Source organism: Apostichopus japonicus, chromosome 10, assembly GCF_037975245.1.
Source record: "Apostichopus japonicus isolate 1M-3 chromosome 10, ASM3797524v1, whole genome shotgun sequence".
Classification (NCBI taxonomy): Eukaryota; Metazoa; Echinodermata; class Holothuroidea; order Aspidochirotida; family Stichopodidae; genus Apostichopus; species Apostichopus japonicus.
Window position 1 is genome coordinate 8,322,509 of NC_092570.1, and position 11,789 is coordinate 8,334,297.

The window sequence follows — 11,789 nt, forward strand, 5'->3', positions numbered from 1 at the left end:
TTTCTAATCTCCTAAACACTCATATGGGCCCCCAGAACATTGGGCTCCTGTGCAGCCGATATATCAAACTTTATTGGATCTTTTGTGAACCTACCGTAAAATTGGGCCTCTGATACTATCAGATTTGTAAAGATCTTGAAATGTGAAAATGTTGTTGAAAACAAGAGCGAACATGTTATTGGATGGAATTTAAGAAGATTGACTTTGTTAAGTAAGACCAGAAAGGTGATGACAAATGCAGATGTCAGCTTTTAATTTCAGTGTTCACAGTAACTTTAGAAGTAGGTGTTTTTTTTTTCTCGGAATCCAGAGAATTGTTGTTATAAGTTGATTTTATGGTTTCATTTTCTTTTTCAGCTGAGGTCGGTGATTATAATCCAGTCGAACATGAAGATGGACGTTACATTACAAACTTTAGATTTGTACCAAACCAGCAGCCTAGCATGGAAAGTAAAATTCAAGAATATCACAAGAACCATATGTAAGTATTTAATCCCTTCCATCTGGAAATATTAATTAACATTTTAACCTCTGATATCTGCATGTATTTTAAAAAGTTCTATAACAAAAAACAAAACAAAAAAAAAGCATTGAAGGAAGAGGGTCACCGTTAGTGAATTTTATTTACAAACAAGTTCCATTTTTGTGTGTGTTAAAATGCTACTTTAAGAAGTTATTTTTTGTTGGAAGTTGTTGTTACAGTCTGGAAAAACGAGAGTATTGAGTGTCAGTCAGTGGGTATGTAGTCTGTCTGTTGACCATAATGTCTCTGTTCTTGGAATACATGTACCGTGTAGGTAGTGTAGGATGTGCATTTTGTGGTATTGTGCAAAGCGCCAGTAGGCACCATAAGGAGTGCTTTTGTATGTATTGTAAGTGGTACATAGTTGGCATTGTAAAGTATTTAATTTAGTTCATATGACTGAGGGAGTGTCCTGTGTTTGCTGTTAGTTTCAACTGAGCACACATTGTAACTTTCTGCATTGTGTGTACCCCATAGAATTCCAGTTGCAGACTGTAGCCCCGGGCCATTGTATAAATCTAGTTAATGTAAGGTAGTGTCTTGTAGGCCTTGTCACATGTTCTATGTAAGACTTGGAAGGGGGTAAAAAGTAGACACTGTAAAAAGTGTGATTTTTGGTATAAGTAAAGCATTTCATTTCAGGTGATGTGATACAAGGAATGTCATGTGTGAATTGTTAATACTTACCATGTAGGTATTAGAGATACAAATTGGCTTTTGGAAGGATTGCCATGTGGGCGTGGTAAGGGGTCTTATAATGGGGATATAACAAGTGCAATGAAGGTACTACAAGGGTAATAACTCTGCAGGTATGGTAAGGAGTGCCATGTAGGGTTCTATAAGGAGTGCCATGTAGGTATTATAAGGGTCACAATGGTAGGTATGGTAAGATAGTGTGATGTTGTTAATTTATAAAGAAATCCATGGAGGTACCCTGAGACACACACAGATACACCTCTACGTAGAGGTGTACGATGTCAATACCTAGATTTATCAGTTTGTGATTAATCTCTTATCTCTCATTGATAATTCCACAGAGGTCAAACTCCAGCAGATGCTGACTTTAATCTCTTAGATGTTGCAAGAAGGCTTGAAATGTATGGAGTCCGGCTTTATCCTGCCAGGGATTATGAGAATGTTCAATTAAATCTAGCAGTTTGTCATCAGGGTGTTCTGGTCTTCCAGAGCAATGCCAGAATCAACACATTCTCTTGGGCCAAGATCAGAAAAGTCAGCTTTAAGAGGAAACGATTTTTAATCAAATTGCATCCGGAGGGATTTGTAAGTTTGACCAGCATTTAGCCAAGGTTGTTCAATATGCCATGTACCATTAAAGGCAACATTTAGTCATACACATAGTGTTCAATATGCCACGTACCATTAAAGGCAACATTTAGCCATACACATAGTGTTCAATATGCCACGCACCATTAAAAGCAACATTTAGTAATAGTGCAAGTTACCGTACACATAGTGTTCAATATGCCACGCACCATTGAAAGCAACATTTAGCCATACACATAGTGTTCAATATGCCATGCACCATTAAAAGCAACATTTAGTAATAGTGCAAGTTACCGTACACATAGTGTTCAATATGCCACGCACCATTGAAAGCAACATTTAGCCATACACATAGTGTTCAATATGCCACGTACCATTAAAGGCAACATTTAGCCATACACATAGTGTTCAATATGGCACGCACCATTAAAAGCAACATTTAGTAATAGTGCAAGTTACCGTACACATAGTGTTCAATATGCCACGCACCATTGAAAGCAACATTTAGCCATACACATAGTGTTCAATATGCCATGCACCATTAAAAGCAACATTTAGTAATAGTGCAAGTTACCGTACACATAGTGTTCAATATGCCACGCACCATTGAAAGCAACATTTAGCCATACACATAGTGTTCAATATGCCATGCACCATTAAAAGCAACATTTAGTAATAGTGCAAGTTACCGTACACAAAGTGTTCAATATGCCAAGCGCCATTAAAAGCAACATTTAGTAATAGTGCAAGTTAACTATACACATAGTGTTCAACATGCCAAGCGCCCATTAAATGCAATATTTAGTGGTAGTGCAAGTTACAATTTTACATCCTTTTCATGTTTTCAAGAAATCACCCTGTACCTTTAGTTGGATTGTCAGATAGCCACGTATATGTGTTTCTTAAAGCCAAACTCACTGAATAAATGAGGTCAATAAATGTTATGGGTTGTATGGGTACCACAGTCTGGAATGTGTTTGAATTTCATTTGGATTCAAACTTAATAAACCCTTAAAAACATTGCTAAATTTTTCTTCAAATCTACAACCCTTCCATCCGTGGTATAGGAGCATTTATCATAGAATATCTTAGCTTCTTTCCGTTTGTTTGACCTTATCGTTCTCATTTTGTTGATAGATTAGTCGCCATTGTTTTACTGGAGGAGGATAAGTTAATATTTATACAGCACGTACTTCATCTGATTGCTGTCAGAGACAGCGTTTGTAATTTACTCTCTGCCGGTAGAGCAAAGTCACCTCCAAACATTGTCACTCAAACTGGATGACAGTTATCAACATGAGATTATCTTGTCCTTGATAAATATAGTGGCCGTTAGGATAATCTGAGTTAATCATCTAATAGCATGAGGCAGTAACTAATACAACAGATTATCTACCATTTTGTTCACTTCTGATGTGTAGCTTCAAACAGTTCAGTCAACAGTCTGGTCAGCAGCTTCCGTCTTACTGACAAACCTACTGACCTAAAGAACTGACCTAAAGAAAAAACGATTTAAATTGATCAAATTTTAGACCTTAATCCCTTTAAGCCCATCAAAAGCAGTAGTAGTACTATTTGCCTCTGTTCTCAAGATTTGTTACTGGTGGCATTCAAGCCAAAGTGTACACTGATTTAAGGAAGTTAATTATTTAAGAAAATCTTTAGTAGATGATCTGATTTGTAAAGGTGATCAGTTGAATAGAAGCGTTCTTCAGTTGAATAACTGTTAGGACAAAATAAAAAAAACCAAACTCGATAAGATGCTCAAAGTTTCATTTGGAGGAGACAGAAACCACACAGAGCTTCCCCATCTCATTGCTCCTTTTTGCATCTGAGAAGTTTCCATTTTTGTATGTCGGCTTGATCGTTTAACTTTATGAAATATATTTTTCATTCGTAGCAAAATACAACCTAAATCCATTTTTGAACTCTTGTTAAATTTATACTTCATTATCAAAAATACTTTCATAATCTATGTTTTATCCTTCCAGGGTTACCCTCGCAGCACTGTTGAATTCTTGATGGGAGTGAGGAACGACTGCAAACGTTTCTGGAAAGCCTGTGTAGAGCACCACACCTTCTTTAGGTTGAGCAAGCCAGGCAAACCGAGGATTAGAAATCGGTTAATGAGTAGAGGCTCCACCTTTAGGTTTAGGTCAGTAAAGCATATATATATAGGATGTAACATAATGTAATCATTGAAGGGTTTACGTAAACCTTATGCAGGAACCAAATAACTGAATGGAGGCCTCACCTTTAGTTTTAGGTCAGTAAAGCATATATATGATGCTACATATTGTAATCATTCAAGGGTTTACGTAAACCTTATGCAGGAACCAAATAACTGAATAATATGACATTCATCTAGGATCCCTTATGAGATTGCTCTAGGAAACTGGTCTTCATAATATGAGGTTCATGTATTGTATCTAATGAGGTTTCTCTAGGACGCTGATCTTTGTAATATGAGTGTCATTTAAGCCGCTGGTCTTCATAATATGAGGTTTATATAGAACAGTGGTCTTTGAAATTTTGAGGATCACTTTAGATTCTGGTATTCATGACATGAGATTTAACAAGAGCAATTGTGTTCATGACATGATGACGACGGCACTGTCTCGATATGAGGTTATTAAAAACACTCATGTTTGTGATATGATGTTCATTTAAGGGCACTGGTCTTGCTCTCAGGTTCAGTAAGGACTCTGAATGGATATGCGAAGTAGAGTTAGACGAGATTCATTTAAGCAAAATTGCAAATAAATCAAGGTGTTTTCCAGGGCATTTCAACTGACTACAGCATGCATTATTGGAATGGTTTCATTGAACCTTGAACAACATTGAGTATTTCAACACTGTGAGATGGAACCTTTAGGCTCAGTAAGCATGATAGCTTTGGAGAAGCCCTCTGTTGATCTAAGCCACTTTTTGCATTTATGAAGGGAAAAAAGTCAGTTAATCCCAGGAAAGGAAACCTAAAGAGCAGGCCTTAACAGAATAGCACTTCACCCGTGTAAGAGGTGTACGACCTAATTGTTCAGAACAGAAGGGAAAAGTCAACAATAATCTCAAGCATTCTATTGTATTCCAATCTTTTGTCTTGTAAGATTTGCATAGGTTTAATTCAAGGCCATGTAACCAGATTTTGTGGGAATGAACCTGTAAAACGTGCCTGCGAGGTATCAGAGATTTTCTGTCGTTGGCTGTTATTGAAGGCCTTACAGTACGAGGAGGGTCTATTGAAGTCTGCGGAGTATGGAAACAATAGCACTGAAAATGTTTACCAATCTGAGAACAAACAAAGGGCTTCCTTTGTGTGTGAAGACCACAGGGATGCATGTATTTGTCCTTTCTGGTTATTGAGTAGTCTTTTTTCGAAATATTCTTCGAAATATGAACTTTGGTATTTGCTAATAAAAACAGAAATTGAAAAAAGATTATAAAAACGATGAGCCATGTTGTTGTACTTGGAAGTGTTTGAATAGTTGGTAGTATCAAGAACGATGTGAAGAATATATTGATTGATTGAAGAGCAATATAAGAAGTTTTGTGTTTAATATTTAAAATTTCTAAAGACTAAAGGAAATATGTACGATCACACATGAGACCACGATCATGAATGATTGAGATCAGAAATACTGGCATGAGACACTTTAACATTTCTACCAAACATTGACGCCAATGAACAAAGTAAAAGAAAATTTTACCGTGGTCATAACCAGTATTTCAGTAGTTCATCTCCCTGGATGTTACAAATCTATCATCGGTACGTATCTTTTCAGCGGGAAAACCCAGAAGCAAGTGGTAGAGACCCTCCGTACAGTACCCCCAAGGCCCAGCGTGAGGTAAGCAAAACAAGCAGAGCAGGCAGGCATTCACCAAAAAAAATATGATGGATTTTAAGCGAGTCATTCCAGGTTCATTTTTCCTTATAAGGTGAAAAAATCTCCAAACCAGCAGTTCTCAGGAAGTTGTCTAGGTCCTTCAAACACTCATAACCATCCTGTCATTTCCTGCCTTCGTGAGTCTGAAGAGACCTTTAAAGTGTTTGTCCTTTGCTGAAAAATATATTTGCATTCTCTCATTACAAGCTATTACATTCTACCATGTAATCATTTGTCCATATTAGTCGCCTGTAATGGCTCGTGAGGATGACAACACCATAACCTTAAAAAATAACAAAAAAAGAAGGCAAATGGGGTTGAAATATTTCTGTAATTTTATAATATAAATCCTAACCAGGACAGTAGGTCTGGTAGTAGACTATGTTAGTGGGTTAGGTGATGTCCTAGGGTAGATGGGGGGGGGGGGGGGGGGAGGAGAGGTATGAGGTGATGGAAAGGCAGTATCCTTTGTGTTGCTTTGTCCTCATGCGTCAACATAAAACTGTTGTGAATCTTGTAGATGTCGATATCAGAAAAACTTAAATGGAAACATTTAACAAGTCCTTTTTGTTTTAATTATGATAAGCTCATGTTGCATTTAAGTAAGGACGAGGTGATTACCTTTATAACAATCTTTTATTCTGCAAAATCTAGAAAGGAAAAAAAGTTGTCCCTTTCGGGACGATTTGTTTTCACGTGTGAAATCATTTGTTGCAAAAATCCTTTGATGGTATTGCTGTTTACTTAAGTGCTGATTCATTGTTCATCGCTTCTCTCCTTTAATTGCCCGTGATTATTGGGTCACCTGATAGCATGAAGTGCTTCCTATAAAGCATGATGTGTGCACCTTTTTTGGTATCTTCATCATCAAACCATTGATATAAAAGTAGCCTCCTAGATTTGTTTGGTGGTATATCTCAAACAGTATCTGTGCAAAGGAGGGCTTTTTTATATTTCGGAATTTACTGCTGGTCAAATTTACTTCAAGATGCCTCTGTTTTGCAAAATTATTGGAAAGATGTAAGTCACCACCATCAGTTAAATCTCCTTTGGAATTTCATATTTCTTTTTTATATTTCTGCATGTCTGTGTATATATTTTATCAAGTTGTTCATATGTGTTTCTTTCCAACATTTTGCATGCCCCACCCCCTTCCCCTTCCCTACCCGATTATTTCATCTTTTCTCCACCATTCTTGTTTCTTATCATCCATTTCATTAACTCTTTAATGAGACAATGTTTGATGAGAGAGAGACAAGAAATACTTGATTCCGTGAATAGTTTGTCATGTTTAATGGCAACACAATTGCTATTGAATACAGAGTAGAAGAGTATATGCATAAACCCTCAGTTTTGTTAGTTCCATTTCTGTGTGTGTGATTGATATTCTGTGTATTGTAAACGTTCAGTTCAGTTTTATCGTTCGTGTGAAGTTTTAATGTGTTTGTTTGTTCCATTTTGCTGTCTTGTTCATTTTGCTGTCTGTGTCTTATGTTGCCGTTTGTGCTCGACCATGGCGTTCTCTCTTGCTTCCATTTCTGCTCCATGAAATCAAATTGCTCACAACTTGCTGTCGTTTGAACTTACTTGCCTGCTGTTGTTTTTGACGGAAAAATATCACCCAAAAAAAAAAAGAAAAAAGAATCTTTTCCAAAGTACGTGGAAGCTTGAAGAAACCCATTGGTCTCCCCCTTATGAATCCTGTGTTACAATTTTCTCATCCCTTCCTGTTTAGTTTGAATGCTTCACGAACTTCTTCTCGTAGCCTGGGAGCCCCAAGAACGACGACTCCGCTGGCCATCGACATGACAGAGACCATCGTCAGTGACCATCAGAGTACTCCAAACTTGACCTACAACTACCAGGAGGGAGCTCGTCAGAACGGCACCCCTCAGTCTGAGTCTGCGTCCAGTCCGCCCTCGTCCACCCCCGTCACGCCCAAGCATGACAATTCACGGATCACGATCCACAAGGGCCAGTCTAGTTCCAGCATCACGTACGAGTACACCGTGACAGAGGACCAGCAGAGGCAGGTGTCTCCCACGGAAACCAACAAGGGAGGAAGCGGAGATCATGACGTCAGCAGTGCAGCTGAAGTAAGTATAATCTTTCCAATTTTCAGCCTGTTGCGTGAAAATTTTGTCTCTGACCTGACATCGTGGAGGTTCAGATGTTCATTCATTACTGAAGAAAGGACAGGCTCATACCTGTCGACCAAACGCCTAGTTACTTAATATGATATCTTGGAAATATATCCATATCCGAGAAATAGCAACTAACGTACCAAAAACAATAGAAAGCACCATCAAACATATTCCGTGTCAATGGCATTAATTGGCATCCTAAGATGCAGGTAGGAATTCTTTCTAATGTGAGACATAAGCTTGGAGATGAATCATTGTGTACTGGAAGCACCAAGCACCAACCGAAAAACAATAGCAATAACCAGACTTGCAGTACAAGTACTATAGCAAGATTACGAGTACAAGTAGAATTCCCCTAAGTGGTATTAGTACAAGTAGAATTCCCCTAAGTGGTATTAGTACAAGTAGAATTCCCCCAAGTGTTATTGAGTACAAGTAGAGTTCACCCTAAGTGGTATGAGTAAGAGTACAAGTAGAGTTCACCCTAAGTGGTATGAGTAAGAGTACAAGTAGAATTCCTCTAAGTGGTATGAGTAAGAGTACAAGTAGAATTCCTCTAAGTGGTATGAGTAAGAGTACAAGTAGAGTTCCTCTAAGTGGTATGAGTAAGAGTACAAGTAGAATTCCTCTAAGTGGTATTAGTACAAGTAGAATTCCCCTAAGTGGTATGAGTACAAGTAGAATTCCCCCAAGTGTTATTGAGTACAAGTAGAGTTCACCCTAAGTGGTATGAGTAAGAGTACAAGTAGAATTCCTCTAAGTGGTATGAGTAAGAGTACAAGTAGAATTCCTCTAAGTGGTATGAGTAAGAGTACAAGTAGAATTCCTCTAAGTGGTATGAGTAAGAGTACAAGTAGAATTCCTCTAAGTGGTATGAGTATTGAGTACAAATAGAATTCCCCTAAGTGGTATGAGTATTGAGTACAAGTAGATCTCCCCTAAGTGGTATGAGTATTGAGTACAAGTAGAATTCCCCTAAGTGGTATGAGTATCGACTACAAGTAGAATTCCCCTAAGTGGTATGAGTATTGAGTACAAGGCTCTATGTGTGAGTAGGAGTATTTAAGTTTGTCCTAGAATGTAAACTAGATTCCAACATATCCTAAGTATGAGTACAGATCCATGGGAGTGAGTACAGGCAGGTGCAGGTAAACATGGTAGAATATGAGTACCAGTGGAACTTTGTGAATTGAAACTTGTCTACAAGCTAGGTATATGACTATTATCTGGTTATATACATTATGAATTAAAAGTTGTATGCAACCTCTTGTGTCAATATACCTTATGAATTAAAACTTGTCCGCAAGCTAGGTATATGACTATTATCTGGTTAGATACTTATGAGTTTAAACTTAGGTATATGACTATTATCTGGGTATATACTTATGAATTTAAAACTTGTCTGCAAGCTCTTATCGGGATATGCCTTATGAATTGAAACTTGTCTGTAAGCTAGGTATATGACTATTATCTGGTTAGATACTTATGAGTTTAAACTTGTCTGCAAGCTCATATCGGGATATGCCTTATGAATTAAAACTTGTCTGCAAGCTAGGTATATATATGACTTTTATCTGGTTATATACTTTATGAATTAAAAGTTGTCTGCAAGCTCTTATCGGGATATGCCTTATGAATTGAAATTGTCTGCAAGCTAGGTATATGACTATTATCTGGTTAGATACTTAGGAATTGAAACTTGTCTGCAATTTCTTATTGGGATATACTTAATGAATTAAAACTTGTCTGCAAGCTAGGTATATGACTATTATCTGGTTATATACTTATGAATTTAAACTTGTTTGCAAACTCTTATCGGGATATTCCTTATGAAACGAAACTTGTCTGCATACTCTTACTTGGATATGCCTTATGAATTGAAACTTGTCTGCAAGCTCGGTATATGACTATTATCTGGTTATATACTTTATATATATGGTTATATGGATATACTTAACAACGTTAGACATGTCTGCAAGCTCATCCCAGAAGAAGATAAAGCTGCAATGTCCAGATTGATGAGGAGGATATTGTCCAGCAACGGTCACTATGTACATAGAGAATATTTGTTGGTTTATTAACTCAAGGTGAACCATGGATGGTGGGCACATATCAAGGAAGTGTCAAAATTAGTTTGTTTTGGAAATAGGAAAAACCTAATTATGTATCCTAATGGCGGGTGAATGAGATGTGGTTGAAAGATTTCATGGCTGTACAGGAACTACGTTACAGGAAAGCACAGTTGTACAGGAATTGCTTTAGGTTAACAGAAAGGTTACACACAGTAGAATATGTGCAGTTGCCATGGCAGTCACTCGTGTAAAAGGAGGTCAAATTCCAGTGCCCATCACAAAATCAACATATTTATAGAATTGTTTTTTCTTACTGCCTATAATATACTGGTAATAGTATCTCATATATGTTTATTTTTGTCATTTTTAAGTTATCTTTTTTTTAAGGTCAGAACTGCAAGCAAAGCGAAACATGTATTTCCGTTCTCAAACTTTGCTTTGAACGATTAACATTCTGATAACTACTCTGCTGATGATCACCGCTGATGCTAATAGTACCAAAAGTTTCACATAAACATCATGAAGTTCACCCCCTCCCTCACTCACTGAGCAATATTCCCTATGAACAGACACATAATGTCAGTGCCAGTAAATTTGGCTATAGGCATAGCTTAGTTGTCACATGTTTAGTCTTGAATGAAGTAGATGTTACACCCTCATTCTTTATAGTTTTGAAAATGTGAAACATTTAAAGAATGTAAAGAAACCTTTAAACCTTTAAAACATTCAGTTGATCTTTTCAAAAGATAATTACAGAACATCAATGGGGTGAGTTAACCGACTAATATATCACAGTATGTACTACAGCGTCAAGTGGCTGACAAGTACTTTCAGCTCTCAAGACTGATTCTTGGAATTTGAATGGATGGTGGTTTGGCAAGGACCTAGCATAGTTGTCATCAACTCAGTCAAGTTTTGGAGGTGGCGCAGTAGCAAAAACGTGATGGTGACTTGCCTCTCCTGGTATTGGTACTGTTCATGATAGACATGGCATAACAAGGAATTCAAAGGACACTAAATTAAACTAAAAAGGACAATAGAGTCCAAAAATGTGAATGTTTACTGCTTCTATGTGTAGTTCATTGTAGACATGTCATACAGTGACAACGAATTCAAAGGGCACTAAACTTAAAGGACGCTATGGGAAGGGATCCGTTGGTATGATAACACAAAGGACACTAAACTTAAAGGGCGCTATGGGAAGGGATCCATTGGAAGATGGTAATACAAAGGACACTAAACTGAAAGGACGCTATGGGAAGGGATCCGTTGGGGTACGGTAACACACAGGACACTAAACTGAAAGGGCGCTATGGGAAGGGATCCGTTGGGGTACGGTAACACACAGGACACTAAACTGAAAGGACGCTATGGGAAGGGATCTGTTGGGATACGGTAACACAAAGGATACTAAACTTTAAGGACACTATTGGAAGCGTCCGTTGGGATACGGTAACACAAAGGACACTAAACTTTAAGGACACTATTGTAAGGAATCCGTTGGGGTATGGTAACGTAAAGACCACAATTACAGCAATTAACTGTTGGTTGGTGGAGTAAGCATGTGTAAAGCATGTACCGTTGTTATTGTCAGTTTGTTGTAAGCCATCCATATCTTACTTAAGAGAAATGTGAACCTTAAAGAATATTAAAGTTGTTTGCTCAATTTGCATTAAGGAAGGAATCAAGATTAAAGGAACAAGATGAAGAAATTGTTTTTTTACAAAAGTATATTACATAAAGTTAATGAAGATCAATTGGTTTGAAGTAACCGCAGAACTTTCTAAGCAGATTCTTTCTTCTCCTCGTCTTTAGGAATCGCAAGAAGCAGTGAAGCAGCCGACAGCCAACGGTGAAGCACAGCCAGCAGTGGATGCCATGA

At 37.6% G+C, this 11,789-nt stretch overlaps 1 protein-coding gene across 3 annotated transcripts in view; it reads left to right on the plus strand.

The window, feature by feature from the left end:
* LOC139975073 (FERM, ARHGEF and pleckstrin domain-containing protein 1-like) overlaps positions 1-11,789 on the plus strand; it is a 71,387-nt gene that overhangs the window by 31,676 nt on the left and 27,922 nt on the right. For 2 of the 3 annotated variants that reach the window (XM_071982686.1, XM_071982685.1), the window contains exons 7-12: positions 358-481; positions 1,561-1,804; positions 3,799-3,962; positions 5,590-5,652; positions 7,427-7,787; positions 11,723-11,789. In XM_071982686.1, coding sequence (XP_071838787.1) covers positions 358-481; positions 1,561-1,804; positions 3,799-3,962; positions 5,590-5,652; positions 7,427-7,787; positions 11,723-11,789 — 1,023 coding nt within the window. The remainder of the gene's footprint in view (positions 1-357; positions 482-1,560; positions 1,805-3,798; positions 3,963-5,589; positions 5,653-7,426; positions 7,788-11,722) is intronic. The other variant, XM_071982687.1, reaches the window with a different exon arrangement.